The sequence below is a fragment of the Barbus barbus genome (assembly GCF_936440315.1).
Source record: "Barbus barbus genome assembly, chromosome: 19".
Lineage (NCBI taxonomy): Eukaryota > Metazoa > Chordata > Actinopteri > Cypriniformes > Cyprinidae > Barbus > Barbus barbus.
The window spans coordinates 2,843,706-2,862,876 of NC_136747.1; the positions used below are offsets into that span (position 1 = coordinate 2,843,706).

The 19,171-nt window shown below is 39.5% G+C and overlaps 1 protein-coding gene across 2 annotated transcripts; it reads left to right on the top strand.

Annotated features, from left to right (window-relative positions):
* Nucleotides 1-384: 384 nt before the first annotated feature.
* On the top strand, nucleotides 385-4,225 carry LOC306885768 (stathmin-like). Of its 2 annotated transcripts, none has more exons than XM_079442558.1 (5): nucleotides 385-718; nucleotides 2,026-2,073; nucleotides 2,190-2,362; nucleotides 2,629-2,820; nucleotides 2,895-4,225. In XM_079442558.1, exons 2-5 carry the CDS (start codon nucleotides 2,058-2,060, stop codon nucleotides 2,958-2,960), a joined length of 447 nt encoding a protein of 148 aa, XP_079298684.1. In that variant the 5' UTR covers nucleotides 385-718; nucleotides 2,026-2,057; the 3' UTR covers nucleotides 2,961-4,225. The 2 variants fall into 2 exon arrangements, with proteins under 2 accessions (XP_079298684.1, XP_079298685.1); XM_079442559.1 differs by having other exon boundaries at nucleotides 640-718; nucleotides 2,026-2,070; nucleotides 2,895-4,213.
* Nucleotides 4,226-19,171: the final 14,946 nt, after the last annotated feature.

The window sequence follows — 19,171 nt, forward strand, 5'->3', positions numbered from 1 at the left end:
ACATGCAATACTGCCAGAACACAAATCAGTTTATTTAATCAGTTGTTACTTGTTATCAGTTTATTGTATGCACGATTCACAACAACCATCTTTTTTTTGCTCTAAGTAATATTGATCATATTGACTGACACCGACACAATAGATCACTATTTGAAATGCTTGCAACAAAAGTTAATTATTTAATTTATTTATTTGATGTAGATGCATTGGTAGCATTTAGACTTACTATTTAAAATACTAGGCTATCAAAAGAGCAAACTTACAGACTTTCCTTTTACATAAACATCCATAAGACAAGTTTTGAGTAATATTCACCATGGTTGACCACCACCACCATCAGCCACTCTTACATAACCCTCTCAATAAAACAAGAGCTGTCATACCACTCAAAACATTCATCATCAACAGTGTGACTGGTTTGACCAGACTCTATTTTATATATTCTTGCCTATATTCTGCCTATTACATATGAGGAGTTGCAAAAATAGCAAAGAAATACAACTATTCCGCCTCGTGGTTTTGTTTAAGCGTCTTGTTTGAGACAGAACTACATTTCCCGGGAGTCAGTGAGCGCGCTCAGCGCAGCCAATGAGCGTCAAGAACAGGATGTGACGACATAAATTCGATCCTTTTATGCGCGAACTTGACATGCGTTGAACTGAGAAACGGCGCGAGACGAGCTTAGCCATCATTGAAAGCTGGATCGGTTTGTCTGAAGGTGGGTGTGCTTGCATTGTTATGGTAAAATGGACACGATTTTATAAATGTGTGCGATGCGTCTGCATGAGTAGAAGTATTGAAGATGTATATTTCTGTGGCATGATATGCATACTAGTTTACACCGTGCGTGATTATTATTATTAATGCCTGAAGTTTATCTAACACCTGCATGGTTTACTCCGACCCGCCTTTAAAGGCTTATGTCTTAATTTAGGCCACGTTTAAATCAATATGTTGGTATAAGCTGATAAGAATATTGGAAAGTCACGATATCTGAGCTTTAATGCGACACGCTTTCTCATGCATCTTCGTCTTCATATACTTTATGCCTCCATGGTTTTGCATTCATGATGCATTGTTCGTGCATCAGACCGTTTCAGGTTCGAGTACAGCGTGAATAGTCAGATTGCATAACGTTTTGTAGTGTGCATGAGGTCATGGAGATGTAGTAAGAGCAGGGTGGAGCTCGTCTTTGTTTGGATCTGGTCTCTAATAAAAGCGCCTGTCTCTCCACAAAATGTACTTCAATATCGTTGGTCATTTTGCAGCAAGAACACACACTTTGTCGTTATAAGTCTGCCATTTGTGTATTTTATTTTATTTTTCTCTGTGGTTTTCACACGTGCAGGTGGTGTGTTTAGGGGAGGGGGCTGTGTGTGTTTTTGAAGAAAACGCGCCAGTTTTTTTTTTTTTTTTCCCGCGAAGCTGTTGCAAACCTTTGCGCGCTAAAATCTCGTCATCTACATTTACTGAATTAACGTTAGTTGGCAGTAACTTGGGAATCCAGTTTGAAAAAGTGACGAGACCTCCTGTTGGGCACATCAAGAGGCATCGAGACAACACTTTATTTTCTTAAAAAAAAAATGTGTAAAAAGGTGTGTGTGACCCGGGGGCATAAGGGTCAATTTTTCGAAATTGATATTAAAACATCATCTGAAAGCTGAATAAGTAATCTTTCTATTGATGTATGATTTGTTAGGATCACAATATTTGGCTGAGATGCAACTATTTGAAAATCTGGAATCTGAGGGGGCAAAAAAAAAATCAAGTTTTGATGTATTTATGTTAGGAAGTTAACAAAATATCTATATGGAACATGATCTTAATGTCCTGATGATTGTTGGCATGAAAGAAAAATAGATAATTTTCACCCATACAATTTATTTTTGGTTTGCTACAAATATACCCCATCGAGAGAAAAAAATAAATAAAAATTGTGTGTATATATATATATATTACACACACACACACGATCAGGATTATGTTCAACTTGTTTAACACTAATGCCACTGATTTTGTTTTCAGGCATCCGTCGAACCCTCTAGTCTTCTGCAACAATGGCATCTTCAGGTGGTAAGAACTGTATTTATACATGTGTAAAACCTAGGCATGTGGACATATTTGTTTGTAGCAGATGAGGCACAGATGATCCTTGACTTCTGCAGTGAACAAGTAAAGCTTGTTTTCAGATATTCAGGTTAAGGAGCTGGACAAGCGTGCCTCAGGACAAGCTTTTGAGGTCATCCTCGGGAGTCCTGCTCCAGATGCCAAGGGTGAGTTCCCTCTCTCCCCTCCAAAGAAGAAGGACCTTTCCTTGGAGGAGATCCGGAGAAAACTAGAGGCTGCAGAAGAGAGACGCAAGGTGCATCCCTACCCTTCTCACAGACGTTTTATAAAATATTCATGCTAGTTAACATTGAAGTCTTTCTAAAACATGTTAGGCAGTAATAAACATATGTAAACTATATTCTCCAGAAGCAAAGAGTTTGCATATAAAGGGTCATGTTTCTGTATGTGTGCGTGTGGGTTTTGTTCAGTCTGTTAATTGACTGCTTTTAATCTGACAATTTCATATCCCTAGCTTCAAAGGGTCATGTATCTAAATGCTGTTTTTTTCCTCTTCTCTAGTCTCATGAAGCCGAGGTTCTGAAACACTTAGCAGAGAAGCGTGAGCATGAGAAGGAGGTGCTTCAGAAAGCTCTGGAAGAAAACAGCAATTTCAGCAAGATGGCAGAAGAGAAACTGAACCAGAAAATGGAAGCCAACAAAGAAAACCGTTCGGCCATCATGGCAGCCATGAGCGAGAAGTTCAAAGAGAAGGTAAAAGTGACCGTGTGTTTTCATAAATGGGTTTTTATGGTGACAAAAATAATCAATTCTTGCTTCTATTTTAGGACAAGAAGCTGGAAGAGGTTCGAAAAAACAAAGAAAGCAAAGAGGTCACCTGTGAAGAAAACTGAAACCTACTGTTAGAGGAGATTCTGGTGGAGTTTTTTACTTATCCAAAGATTTAGCTTTTCTTTTGAGTTCACATGAGAAGGGGAAAAATGAGGTGTCATCATAGGTCCATGTTCAGGAAACAAACAAGTGCAGGTTTTGGTTTGTATATAGCCGTGGTTTTACACTTTGATTAACTCTTCTTCACTGTTTCGACTGCAGCTTTCATTGCCTAATATTAGCGGTCTCCTCAAGCTGATGTGATGTACTGTATTTCATGAGCTTTTTGCTCTTCTTGAGGTTAGCAGCTTGTTTGTGTTTTCGCTTCAAGCACATGACTGTTCTTTGTACGAGTTTAGACTGGGTATTAGAGGGCTTTACATGTGACATGCAATACATGTTGACATCTTTGACGGTTAACTTAAAGGTTGTACCAAATAAAAAGTACTAAAACTAGTTGTTTTTGTATTCTATTTCTTATTTTATTATACAATTAAAAGCAAAAAGGCCTCGAACACTAGCTTGCTCTATTCTGTCTGTTTTCTTTTTATTATATAATTAAAAAGCAACCAAAAACCTTGCTACATGTACTGCGTTAGGCTAAATGAGACTTGTTCTAGCAGTTGCCTATCGTTGCTCTTTTGATGATTTTGATAGCTTCTATTGGCCTCATTTGTAATTTGCTTTGGATAAAAGCATCTGCTAGTGTTAGGAATTAAGGAAATATAGTAAGGGAAATTTTTTTTTTTAATTCCTTGCTACTTGAAGGTGTCCAAAAATGTCAAGAGATCTTGAGTTAAGTGGCCACACGTATAACTAGTCAAAGGTGGATGTCTTGCCTGAAATGATACTAGATAATCATGTCTTTGACATTATTTCTAAACATGCTTTGGAAAAATATAGGGGATATTTTGATCAGTTATTATGGCTGGAGGGTCTTACACACTCCATGCACATTTTGAGCCTGTGGGGTAAATTAGATTTTGAAGGTGAAGGAACCATAATGCTGTTCTTTAACATCTGTTAACATCTGTATTGCCTTTGGTGAATGGTGTCTCTTTAACAGCGTGTACACATTACTCCCACATTACTATTCAAGTTTAAGTTTATTGCATGTACATTTCTGAGCTCTTCCCTGCACCCTTGAAAAATGCCATTTAGCTGTCTTTAACCTGTTAGAGAGACCTGTTCTGTTGAGCAGAAAAAAAAAAAGTGGGGTACCAAACAATATGGAAATGACAGAATTAATAAAATATGGCAGTCAATGGCTACCAGCAACTGGTTACTCAAATTCTTCAAAATATCTTCTTTGTTTATCGGAAGAAAGAAACTCGTACACATTTGGTACAACATGAGGGACAGTAAATTATGAGAGTTTTCATTTTTGCATTTAAATGTAGTTTCAGCATTGGGTACCAATACCATTATAGACCAGTCATGTGAAACTCGTAAAGCTTCTCAGTATATAAGTAGGCAAGTACAAGTATTTATGGCAACACATGCACTCCATCTGATTTTTATTTATTGGTGTATCTTTGAAGTTTGATTCGTTTAGACCTTTTAAATGTAAAGCATTTTGAATGTTTCAGAGGAAAAGTGTAACTAGGGAATGGTGTTCAGTGTTGATCCACTGGGGGGGAGCATTGCACAAGCACTTCCAATATAAGGGCAGATGCTGTAATGTTGAGACACTGCTGACAAAATGCACCGCTGCAGCTCCTGACAGGCCTGTCAAATACCTCTTCATTCGGCTGCTTTGCTGATATTAGCAACTTGCACTCATTATGTCAGATTTTATCGTGGATTGCTCCTCTAATGCGCACAAATATGGCTTTAAAGAGAACTGAAAGAGAATTCACATTCCTTGTCCTACACCGCTGTGTAGGTGTCTTTGTAAAGTATATTCAATACATTTTCATGAGTGGAGTGAACACAGAGGTCAAAGGTCATGCAGGCAATTGCTGGGGTCAGTGTAACATCGATGCAGCAGCACGGCTCTCGTGTGTGTCATGATAATGTCTGGAGCAGTCCCAGCAGTGAATGAACTGAAGGTTATAATCACTGCAGGCTATGTCACTTCAGCTTTTTCTCTGAGCTTGTTTTTTTTCTAGTCTATTTACCTTTCCGCCACTCACTCTGACAGCAAAGCTTTCAGATGTCCTCTCAAAAGCTGACATCCCCCTCAGATTTCATTTCATACAGGTCAACAAAATCTCAAAAAGAAGTCAAGTTGCCCCCACATGACCCGGATGCAGATAAAGGAACAAATACACATCTGATGACAAGATACACAGTACAGTACTTTCATGATAAAGAAAAGGAAACATCTTTTAAAACAGCTTCTTAGAAATGTATTCATGCTGATTTCACATGGTGAACTTCAATAGCCATATAAAAAAAGAAGAAAAATACAGTATATATATATATATTGGTTGTACCTGATTTTACTTTATAACTAAGCAGAAAATCAATTTTGTTATTCTTTTTTTCTTTAGTTTCTTGTCTTTCTTTAGTTTCTTTTCTCTTTTTAACAATTACTAGAAACTACTAGTATAGCTGTATCACTCTGACATTGTTTACATTATTGCAAAAAATATATACAAATGAGTTTTGATACATTTTAATGCTTTTTTAAATAATAATGTACTTTAGCCATATCAGTCATAAATATCATAAGTGAGTAACAGTATCGTGGATTATTTTTTCCCATGTTTACACCATTCAGTCACTGTTCAGTTAATCTTGGTGGTTCAGGTTTTGGGGTTGAGTTAACACTCTTATTTGCATATTTGATATTATTAATCATATACAGTATGAGACCTGTTTGAACAACGGATTATTTCTCTCTTGCAGGGGTTAATGCTTCAGAGCAGGATTTCAAAACCCAGGGTTAAAAGTGCTGCTAATCCTCTTCCAAATTACACCCATGCTTTAGCCAGGGTTAAAAGCAACGTTTAAAAAAGACGATAACCCGGGGTTAAGTGCAGTGTGAAAAGACTTGGAGACACGTTTTGATTTGGGCCAGTGAACAGCCAGATACAATCACAACTGCCTGCAGCTCCCTATAACACTGTGCCATTTTGCTCGGACAAAAACCACTCACATTTTCTGTGTAGAATGTAAAAATCTGGTCAAACTGCACTTAAATGCGCTCTGTAAAGAAAGTGTATAGCATCTTTGACCTTGTAAGCCCTTGTGAACTATCCGCTCTCAGCCCACACCGGTCCAAACAATGTCTCTGTTGGGACTCGGCCAGAATTTTACTGCCTGTCTGAGTTCTGCCAGGTGCTTCAAACTGCAGCACCTCAATTATGTTGTTAGCATTTTATAGAAATACTTTGCATCCATAGTCATGCTGCTAATGTTTGCTAGTGCTTTCAGAAAGTAGCTCTCGCAACCATAAAAGCCTGCATACAAATCATCTACAGCCATACGTTGCTTACTGATGCACACGTAAACAAAATTTCGCCTTCGTATATTTGGAATGAAATTGAAAAATCTACATAAATACATCCCACAACAGTAAGTGCACATCACGTCATGGTTTGTTATTCACTAGATGAGGTTGTGTCAGCTGAAAACTGAACATCAGCTTTAAGAAAAGCCATAATGTCTGAGACCGCACTGGGTTAGGCTTCATAGATGTTAGGTCAAATCTTGGATTCTGAAAGATGGATAACAAAGGACGGTTATGATTTAAAATGAAATAAAATTATATAATATATGTATATTCTAGGGCTTAAAGGTCACTCGGGGTGGTGATGGCGCAGTGGATAAGACACATGCCTTTGGTGTGAGAGACCCGGGTTCGAATCCACTGTGAGACACCAATGTGTCCCTGAGCAAGACACTTAACCCCTAGTTGCTCCAGAGGCGTGCGACCTCTGACATATATAGCAATTGTAAGTCGCTTTGGTTAAAAGCGTCAGCTAAATGAATAAATGTAAATGTCACTAAAAAAAAGGAAAGAAAATTTCTGCCAATGAGCATGTACATGTCTTTGCTTTTAATATGCAAACTGCTTTCTGGAATATTCTCAAATCATGCCGATCATCGTGTTTTGGTCATTTCATCTGGAGTGCTGTTGCCATTAAAGTGTAAATAGCGATAGAGGCTGTTTACACTAAGTGCAAATATCAGTGTTTTCTGCTGTTTATACTAGGCTATTTATTGCAAATAGTGGCAATTATCTGCACCTCAGTATTGTAGTACATTATAAAACAGTACGAGATAATAACGTACTGAGTGTAAATTATAATTTAATTCTAATTCAAATGAAATGGATGCCACCTTGTTGAGACAATAATGCCCTCCCTACACCTACCCTACCACTACCCAATACTTATTTTCAACTTTTTAATTAGTTTCTTCATTTATATTAAACTCAAGTTTAGTCAAGTTGAGTTTAATATATTAAACTTAAAAGTAAAAACTTTTTTTAAAAAGTATTTTACTTTCTTACAGACTACACACATTCCACGAACAAACCAGATCAGAATTCACAATTGCTAAAAGCTTCAGCCCACATTTCAACAGGCCTGACATTAGTCTGAGGACAGTGGACAACATCTTTGTGGGATATGTCCTTTTCATGTCAAACTTGAAATTGATTTTCCCAGAATTCTTTGTAATGTTGCCTTCTCTCAGCCCTTTGAGTGTGCTGGCCCTGATGAAAGAAAGCAAGCAAGCAAAAGTGATGACATGTTTACTAGCAATCTCAGAATTGCACCTATCCTAGGAGTGATTTACTGTTACTCTCGTATGATTCAGGTCTGTCTTCTGCCCAGCTCTGGAAGTAGTATAGAAACAAGTAGACTGTGTTTGGAATACTAGTGTATTTAGTGCATTACTATTCATATACAAGTATACAAAAACATAGTTTTTGACAGTAGTGATATACATTTCATTTCAGACATGGTTGCATATTATTTCAAATTAAATGTAAAGGTTAAGTTAAACACATTGTGGGATACAGTATTCTGTGAAGTACGCTCATAACATTAGTAATATATGTCCATAAGGGCTGAATAGTCTCCCATCAAACTGGGAGGCATCTTAATGAAGCGAGGGATGAAGTACTGTAGGAGAGATGTGCGGAGGCTTCACATGTTCTCTGGATGGATGATGGCAGAGATGAGTGTGAAGAGAAGGTTTCTAATATGTTCAGGAAATAAATTTGTGTATGTGGGCGTTTCTTCAACTATGGGCACTTTTCGGTCTTATTAATTCACTTAAAATACTTTTCCCCACACTCTGGCTGTGGACGTGCATCACAGAAGATTTTTTGTCATTTGTTTTCTAAATGATTTCTGAACATCTCTGAATCATTTTTTTCTGGAAGTTTCTGACAGTGTCATTTAACATCTGAAATCAACCATTGTGTTTACTAATGTTCTGTGGTGGCATTCGGAGGTGGACAGAGTAAATAAGTATGTTTACTTATCTGTACTTTTTCAGAGTATTTTTTAAATGTTTATTTCACTACATTCCAAAGCATTTTATTGTACTTTTGAGAGTTCTTAAAATGTTATGCATTTTGCCATATACGACGTCTGTTTTGCACTATATTGTTTGCCAATGCACATATTGTTTTGATTATATAAAAAAAAATATTTTGTTTTGTTTTCCCCCCACTTGTTTGCACACTTGAAGTGGAAATGAAATATAACCTACATTGATATTTTTATATATTTAACGTTTTGATAGTCTATGACAAGACACCTCCCCCCACTGGGAATTTTGAGTAGAACGATTATACAAAATATATAATATAAAACTATTAAATATAAACATATATAAATTAAAATGACAAAACAATTACTCATAGATGTCAGGCTTGTGTTTGTTGTGTCTTGTCCCCATATGCCCATATTTGGTCCTTCCTGTTTCTTGTCCTGGTTTAGTTTGATTATCTGTTCATTTGGTTCCAGATGTGTCTAGTCTTCCCCTCATTATGTTTAGTATTGATAGTGTGTTCTGCCCTGTGTTTCTTGTCTGGTATTGAATTGTCTACACCCTGCTCTACATGTATGTTCCTGGCTATCTTGTCCATTAAAGTCTGTGATTGTGAATCTCCTTCGTCTCCTCGTTCATGCACTGTAGCAGCCGAAGCATGACAATACATCTGTACTTTTATTTACTTTTATACTTAAGTACATTAAATCAAATCCTTTTTTTTTTTTTACCTTTACTGAAGTGAAATTGAAAAGGACACTGTAAAAAAAGAAAAGAAAAGTTGAGCAAACTTCAAAGTTTAAGGCAACCAGCTGCAGCAGATTTGTGAGTTTTCTCAACTTGTTGTTCTAGGTTAAATACAACAAAAAGTTGAAAAAAACTCAATCTCCTAAAAAATAAGTTGATAAAACTCAAAACATTTGCTGAAGCTGGTTGCCAGCTTCTTTGAAGTTTGCACTTTTTTTTTTTTTTACAGTGTACTGTAAGTATTAAGGCAGGTTCCTTAATACAGCTTAAGTAGAAAATCCACAAACAAAAAATAAATTCTGTGCACAAGTGATGTTTCGTTTTCTTTACACATCACACACACACACTCGTATGCTTAAGAAGGCTAAAAAACACAAAAAACAAACAAAAGTAGCAGTTCTTGACATTTATATATCTCTTCTTCGTCTCAGAAAGCAAGAGTCCCCATACAACAAAATGTATCTTATCCATGTGCATTAAAAGGTTATGAAGGCAGAATCGTTCAAGCAGATGGTAAAAGCTAAGGTTTGTTTGCTACAGCTGGAGAACTAACCTCTGCTCTAATTCAGTTTCTCTGTTCTAGGAGCTGAGTTCAACAGTCTCTTAGAGCATGTTTGGATATTCTGTTTCACAGAGCTTTCTGCTCAGCCTCAGTGGGTGGATATGTTTCTGCCTCAGTCATTCACACCATGATACATCTCTTCTTTGCACACTTTGACCCTGGACTTTGAAATTCATCACACACATCTGACATGGGGCCATTTCACAGCAGATTCAGGACCACATCATCAGTCCACAGACATCAAACAGGATGAGGTTTTCACTCCAGACCTTTCAGAAATGTAATTGTGTTTGCCATCATTCGGCACAGTGACACCACATGAATATGAGAGCATTGTCAGGGATGTTACACATTGATAAGCAGGATTCTCGCTAAAAAAAACAAATCTAGATTCAAAAGGGGTTGTTTTATTTTTAAAGGGATAGTTCACCTAAAAATGAAAATTGATGTGTATCTGCTTACCCCCAGGGCATCCAAGATGTAGGGGACTTTGTTTCTTCAGTAGAACACAAACGAAGATTTTTAACTCAAACCGTTGCAGTCTGTCAGTCATATAATGGCAGACAATGGGACCCATGGCTTTGAGAGACAAAAAAACATACACAGACAAAACCAAATTAAAACCTTCGACTCTATCATGTTTTACCTCTGATCCACCGCAATGTCCAACTCATTGAAAACTACGAGTTGGACATAGTCCCTCAGGAAACTAAATAAATGCAGAAGCGATCTAAACAACGAGTGACGGATATGCGCAACAAATCGTTTCCGCGCATGCGTCTACTATGCCAGAGCAGGGTCACGTGCCAGGTGTTGTGAACGTGCTCAGGATCATTTGGACATTGCGTTGGGTCAGAGGTAAAAAATGATATAAATACTGTTCAGTTTCTTGCACAGACCAATTGTTTCGTGTCTTAAGACCTCAATGTATCGTCACGAGCCGCAGGGTTTAATTTGGTTTTGACTTTGTATGCTTTTTTGTCTCTCAAAGCCGCGAGTCCCATTGACTGCAATTATATGACTGACAAAATGCAACGGTTTGAGTTAAAAATCTTCGTTTGTGTTCTACTGAAGAAACAAAGTCCCCTACATCTTGGATGCCCTGGGGGTAAGCAGATAAACATCAAATTTTCATTTTTGGGTGAACTATCCCTTTAATTAGAATTTTTTTTAATTAAAAAGTCACTTTCCACTATCTATTTCATCCTTAAAATTCAACAAGCTGTTTTTTTTTTTTGTAAGAAGGCAGGGATGGGCTGGCAATAGATAGCACTAAGACTTTTCCCAGAGGGCCACTCAACGTTTGGGCTGGCATACTTTTCAAAATCAAGTTTATACAGTTGATTTAACGGGAGAAATAAGTTCAGAGAAATATTGTCTAGTCAAGATTCCCAATGGTGTTTTTATGCACTGAAGGACACAGAGGGAAGAAGATGCTACTTTAGGTATTTGTATTATTTTTGTTTGTTTTTACCACTCAACATAATAGGGTAATGCAACAAAAATGATTATGGTTGTACAAAAGATAAATAATACCCTATACACAGTGGCACAATAGTGGCCATTAGTTGTGCCTTTTCTGGTTGTTTCTTTAGCTTCTTTTTTTACTTCTAATCTGTTGTTCTTTTTTGTGTATATTGTAAATGGCAGAAGACTGTGTATTTGTCTCTTACGATTTTTTACATAAAAACGTGTACACTCTAAAAAATGCTGGGTTAAATACAACCCAGTGCTGGGTAAATATTGGACAGAGCACATGCTGGGTTGTTTTCAACCAAAAGTTGGGTTAAATGTTTAACCCCATCCTTCTGGGCAGTAACCCGACCGCTGGGTCTAAACAACCCAATCGCTGGGTTCATCCATATTTTACCCAGCACTAGGTAGTAGCAACCACGGAGGAAATTATACTTACAGAAGGTCAGCACAAATATGTTGTGGCAGCTTGGCCCAGAAAAAACATGGTCTTCCCCCAAAACATACTTCCTTGGTCTTCACCACTTCTGCCTTTTTTGGCAGCAGCTTTGAGTGCAGGTGTCGTGCGAAAATTTAGGACGAAAACTGGTCCAGATCTAAACCCATTTAACACCTCTGAGATGATCTGGAAAAGAAGACCAGGCCTCATCACCTGCTGTCAGTGCTAACTAATGCTCACGTGTCTGAATGGGACAGAATTATCAAAAGTTTCATTGTATGGTGTAGCATTAAGGTTTTATTTTTTTCCACTACACTCTGTAAATTAAATGTTGTTTATTTGCATATGGTTCCATAAAGACCCTTTAATATCCGTGGAATTATATATACATATTTTTTATTGCACAAAAGTTTCTTTGTAGTTGTCATGAATCAGACCTCTGTGGCTCTCCGATGGCCACCGGAGGGCACCCTCACCTGAGTATTGACTTTCACGGACTCCATTTCCCATGCACCCCGTACAGAGACTAATGAATGATGATGCATTTATATATATATATATGATAATCTGCAAATGGATCCACATGCTTCTGACCCCTCATTACAGTAGTGAACATTCTCTATATATTCTTCACACTGAGGGGGAAACAAAATGTTTATTTTAAGAACTAATCACTGAAATGTTATTGTGGGAACCCAAAATGGATCTTCTATGGCATCTTGAAAAAATTCAAGAGTGTAGAATTATTATATGAATTATGTATACTATGTCTGTGAATATTTAGCCTGTAAGGACTTTTTTTTTTTTTATCTTGTGCACCAATTAGGTATTTAAAGTAAATGCATAATTAAGAGTATATTTATAAAACTAAACATCAGAGATTTTATTTGGTCTTAAGTGTTTCATTGTGCAAGATAAAGTAGAGATTCATGTTCACTTTTCGCACAGATTATTCACTAAATCATGGAAATGAGCTACTGATTTTGCGTTCAAATTTAGCAGTCGTCATGGTAGGGGGTTAAAAAGGATGCAGGGTTATTATGCACTAGCACGCAAAGTCTAATGATAATAGCACACTAGTACAACATTCATCAGATCCAGACATTCGTGTTGCAAAAATAGTTGGTGTTATCATTAACAGAGCCGTAGATGTGGACAGAAGTTGTGTTCCATTTCATCAAGGACATTTTCATCACACTAATTGCTGTTTATTGTTATTGCTTACTATCATTGTCATCCTTAAATACCTCAACAGAAACGGAAGCTGATGAATGAAATATTATAATCAACCAAGGTCATAAATACTCTACACGTCAATGAAAGCACTTAGCTATGCAAACTTGATTTCATGAGTTGTTGCTTTTCCCAGTTTTTACTGTTCATAATAGGACCACATGCTTGCATTGCGTTGGTGAAGCACTCACTTGTACTTGCGTCATGTATATTTCTGGCCTAATTGTAACTTAAAAATGTAATGGGTTCTTCAACTTGCCTTTTGTTTGCTTAAATTAACATGGACTTGTAACCTCTAGTATACATATTTCATCCAGTTTGAATATTTGACAGATTTATTACAAGAATGAAGCCAGTGTAAAAGGACAAAGGATGACAAATGAGCATAGTTGAAGAATGACTGGCCTTCACAAGTGTTAACTACTGAAACTGTGCGACTTTGAACATGATCAGGTCCTGAATGAAATACATGTTCCTGTTCTTTTTACAGTGACGCTGTACTGTAAAAAAGGTGCTGTTCTTCAGGTGAGAAGTTGTGGTCCCAAAAGCATTGTTATCTAACTATGGTGGTAAGTCCCATTGAACTCTATTGGTAATGACGTAACTTGCGACCATAGTTGCTTTTGGGAAAAGCACTCCAGACTGTCTGTGGTCAATAAAAAGGGGTGTACTTGACCAATTTCGGAGAGGGGATTCAGTAAAAATATGGCAACCCAAAACATCTAGAAATAGAGGTTTAGAGCTTTTCTTGAAAGAAGAAACTACATGCTCAAGCATGCCAATGATTGCTCATAAAAGTCTATTATTGGCAGTTAAAAATGTCAGGTACTTCCTACTCAGAACAAACTGCACGGCAATAGTCTGGCAAACACCCAAATCAGTATCGAGTGGCATGGGACCGAAGTTTGCACAGGCAAACACCACTCAAACACAGTAAATATGTGCATCTAGACACAATAGCTTTTCAGTTTCAATGCAGGTTAACTTAACAATGAATACGTAAATATGACTTTTTTCCCCTTTCACACCAAACTTTTCTTCTGCTGCACAATGAGTGAATAAATAAACCTACATTTGTGACCGGTTTATTCTTTGACCATTTTTTGCTGGGAATTGTTAGATATCCCAAACAATTTTTGATAGTTTGGTACTGTAAACCTGGGGCCTGTTTCAATAAGGAGGTTCAACCAACTCGGAGTTTAAACTTGAACTCTGAGTTGACTTACCCTGAGATGGGAAACTCTGAGTTTTCGGTTACAGAACAGCTGAAATGAGTTAGTTCAATCAACTCTGAGTTGACTGACTCTGAGTTAAGCACGTGCACCACGACTATGAAAAGTCATGATCAGCGGAGCGCCGAAATTACGATTCACCATGCAACAGCTCCCGCCAAAAAGATGTCAGCGCGCGTACCTCCGTCAATGCGTAACATTAATTCTTAATAACTGTCTATAACTTAATAACTGTTATAATATCTGAGGTGAAAACTGTAAATTATTGAACTAATATTAATTTTAATGGTATCTCATGGCCACAAAAAAAAAAGAAAAAGACAGAAAAAGAAACAAGAACGTGGCAGCAGCTAAAAATTAAGTATAAAAACACAATTGAATCAAGGTAAAGCTTTAAACATGAAAGGTTCATGGGTGTGGGCTAAATGACTTTACAGACATTTGACATTAAATATCATTCAGTGTCTATTTCAATGCGCTGCAGCTTTTTCCACATAGTCTAGCACTCTTTTCACATAATTAAATATTCTCTAATCCAACCTGTTACATTTCTTAATTAGAGTAATAAAATTAACTACTGACAAGAAGGCAGAAGGAGAACCTGGACCAGCACCACTGACAGATGAAGAGGAGATGGTCAAGTATTGGAAGATTTCTAAAATCCAAAAGTAAAAATAATAACTTTTGCTTTTGTATTAGGAAATAAAGATGACCAAAAATTTTTAATAATTTGCTTATTTAACAGCTGTAGTGGTGGTTATGGCTCATACTACCCCTCCATCTGGCATCCTTCCATTTCATACAGTAATCATGCTTGACATCAATGCATCCAACCACACTGGAAACCCTGAAGGAAATTCTGATTATTTCAGGTTACTTCCACAGGTCACAGAAAGATGTTATCAAGTGAACATCATTTATCAGATTAGTCTCATTTAAACCCATTGCTACACCATTGACCTACAGTCCTGTGATACTCCTCTTTGACGGATTTGTGCCCAGGAAAAAATTCCCAGAAAGAGCGTGAGAGCGATGCACACTTTACTTAAAATCTGCATATCTTATAATGTGCTCTGCATCTCTGATGTTTAAAAGAAAACTACCATTTAAGATGGTACCGCTCAAATAAATATGCACATGTATACGGTGTAAAAAAACATATAATAACATAAATAATAGGCTATAAGGTATTTAGTCTTGTTTCCATGAAGGAAAAGAAAATTAAAATATTATTTTATTTTCCAAATTATCTGGCAATGGGGTAAGAAATTAAAATTAGCCTATTCTTGTTTCCTTTTGCATTAAGATTACTTTTTTTTACACTCTGTAGAACAATTTTATATTTTAACAAGACTAAATATCTAAAAAAATTATTTTCATGTATAGAAAATGCATCTTAACTTAAATTTTAAATGTTTGTACTTGAAATAAGACAAAAATACACAGTAAGAAAAGCAATTTTGCGGCGTGAATGAATGAATGAGGTATTAAAACATTGCTTACACTTTAAAAAGGGGGAGGAGACCGAAAGAAACTCTGGGTTTCCCGAAGAAAACCTGCTCCCGACCAGGTTAGGTTCACAGAGTAAGTTGCCATGGTAACTGACTCTGAGTATAAGTTACCTCTCTTTCAGAAACGGGCTTGACTTACTCTGCTTTCTCAGGTTTAACATACCTCCCATTCTGAAACCGAAAACCCAGAGTTTCCCTCATTTCAGGGTTAACATACTCAGAGTTTTCACTTAACCTCCTTTCTGAAACGGGCCCCTGTTGGTTGCTATTGTTGTTATTATTTTTAATTTATGTGGAACATCTGAAGTTTTAGAAAGTTGCTCAGTGCTGCCATTAGTTTTGTGGCTGTGTGTGACCCAAATGCTTCAAAATATCACAAATTAAACAAGACGAGCTGCATCAGCCTCTCTATCTGGCTCTAGCAGACCTCACTCTAAATATATTACAAGATACTGTTTGTGCACACAATCAGTGTTTGAGACTGGCAACCATCAGTTTGATTCTTGAATTGTCCTGTTCATACAACATCTTACTGGAGTGGTCCGAATACTCCAGTAGCTTGGTTTGCACACTGGGGGACTAAATGTATTATGTATAGTGTGCAATATATAAATATTTTGGTATGACTTACAATTAACTTCTTATTTAAACTATTTAGGGGTGGGCGATGTGATCAAAATTATAACCATGTATTTTATATGCAAAGTTTTATTTAAAACTGTAAATTTTAAATAGCATTTCACCAAAATAGCAATTAGGCTTGTCAATACAGCAATTTTTTTATAAATTAAACAACCTTCATGATCTTCAAGGCAATAAATAAATAAAAACCCTCCAACTTACAACAACAGCCAGTATATTCAACTTTACCCATAAACTTACTTAAAATGATATACACTATATAGCAAATCTAAACTGCTTTGTTTATGTTGTCACATTATGTGTATTGCATAGATCTAATATGCTAAATGTAACTATAAAAGGCATGAAGATATTAAAATGTTCATCATGATTGTCAGTGTAACGGAACTGTCAGACACAGGTAAGTGTTGAAGCGAGTGAGTTTATTACAGGTATTCTCAAGAACAACAAAGGTAAAAGTCTTCGAGTGAGGCAAGTAGTTATTCTTGGTAGGAATGAAGGGAGTGAGCTGGGATTCTAACTGAGCTTCTGTTCCTTGCAGGATCGTGACGAAAATCCCAATCCCAAAAGGCCAGTGTAATCCAAGAGTTCCACGCTATGATGGCAATCTGGAGGCGAGGAAGATGAAGAGGAGCAAAACAGAAGGCAAGTATAATCTGGTAAGGAATTCAGGGAAGTATACTCAGCTAGCAGCTTCTGTGAAGCGTGGGTCCTTATTGGATCAACGTCGTTGCAGCAGTGTTACTTCAAGAACGGACGATCGTGGTGACTGAGGTGAGTGGTTATATCCAGTTCTGAATGATGGTGACAAGGATCAGGTGCGCATGATTAGTGATGAAGTGCAGGTGAACGTGATCAGTGAAGGTGGAGACGGGCCACTCTGCGACATTACCTCCCCCTCCCGGACGGCGCGTCTCGCAACGTAACAACAATACCGGGGAGGGGGGGTGGGCGCTCTGGAGGCTAGAACAGGGCCAGGACAGGGAGGAGACCAGGGAAGCCTCCAGGGCGGATCAGGAGCCTTGGGAGGCCATGGCGGGACTGGAGACTCGGGAGGCCATGGCGGATCCGGGGACACGGGAGGCCATGGCGGGACTGGATGCTCGGGAGGCCAAGGTGGGACTGGATGCTCGGGAGGCCAAGGTGGATCAAGAGACTCGGGGAGCTGCGGCAGATCAGAAGATACCGGGAGCCATGGCAGATCCGGAGATTCGGGAGCTGCGGCAGATCAGGAGATTCAGGGAGCCCTGGCGGATCGGGGAGCTTGGGTGGCCATGGCGGATCGGGGAGCTTGGGTGGCCCTGGCGGATCGGGGAGCTTGGGTGGCCCTGGCGGATCGGGGAGCTTGGGTGGCCATGGTGGAGGATCAGGGAGCTTGGATGGCCATGGTGGAGGATCAGGGAGCTTGGATGGCCATGGTGGAGGATCAGGGAGCTTGGATGGCCATGGTGGAGGATCAGGGAGCTTGGATGGCCATGGTGGATCAGGAAGCTCGGATGGCCATGGTGGATCAGGGAGCTTCTTGGCCTTGGGAATGTTTTTGGGAATGTTCCCCACTAGGGGCCATACTGGAGCTGCGGGCTCCGTGGGACACTCAGGAGGGGTGGACACTAGGAGGCACACTGGAGGAGCGGCCACCCGAGGGCGCTCTCACAGCGCGGACTCTGTGGGGCGCTTCGACAGCGCGGATCTCCGAGGATCGGTATCGGCACTCCTGGCCGTGGTCTGGATTCTCGGGGATCGGGATCGGCACTCCTGGCCGTGGTCTGAGAACTGGATTCTCGGGGATCGGGATCGGCTTTCCTGGCCGTGACTTGAGAACTGGATTCGGGATCGGCACTCCTGGCCCTGGCTTGAGATCTGGATTCGGGATCGGCACTCCTGGCCGTGACTTGAGAACTAGATTCTCGGGGGCGCTCTGCAAGCGCGGATTCAGAAGGGCGCTCTTGTTGCGCGGAGCTGGACGGAATCAGCGGAGACTCAGGTGGGCTGGACGGGACCAGCGGGGACTCAGGTGGGCTGGACGATACCAGCGGGGACTCAGGTGGGCTGGACGATACCAGCGGGGACTCAGGTGGGCTGGACGATACCAGCGGGGACTCAGGTGGGCTGGACGATACCAGCGGGGACTCAGGTGGGCTGGACGATACCAGCGGGGACTCAGGTGGGCTTGCCTTAGCCGCGATCGGCGACGGGTTTGAGAAAATAGGGGCAGACTTCAGCGCTGACCGGACAGATGTTAAGCATGGGTCAAACTTTAGCCCCCAGGTCAGCACTGTGGGAAACCCATTTACGGGCACGCGAGGGTACCGCTGACTGCGGCGGCTGCACCCTCTTGGTCACTATCAGGTCTGAGTGTTACTTTAAAAGGGAGATTCCTTCAACTGGAAGAGAATTGGCGAGTACGGGGTCCTCTCCGGCTCGGGATCTAAGAAACTCCAGACACCGGATGAGTTTCCTTCCAGTTTAGGTTGGTGGTGTCTGGCAGCTTCATGGGAAGGTTAGATATGATCCCGAGCCAGAACAGGGTTTTGAGGACTTGATCCTCCAGGGAACTAGAAAGGGTGAGGGGAATGAACGCCTTCGTGAACTCTAGTGGGTCCAAAGATGAAGAGGCAAGGGCAATGAATTTCATCCTGTCCTCCATACTGTTGAGCGTCGGTGTGGGTCCGTTCTTCTGTAACGGAACTGTCAGACACAGGTAAGTGTTGAAGCGAGTGAGTTTATTACAGGTATTCTCAAGAACAACAAAGGTGAAAGTCTTCGAGTGAGGGAAGTAGTTATTCTTGGTAGGAATGAAGGGAGTGAGCTGGGATTCTAACTGAGCTTCTGTTCCTTGCAGGATCGTGACGAACAGGAATCCCGAAAGGCCAGTGTAATCCAAGAGTTCCACGCTATGATGGCAATCTGGAGGCGAGGAAGATGAAGAGGAGCAAAACAG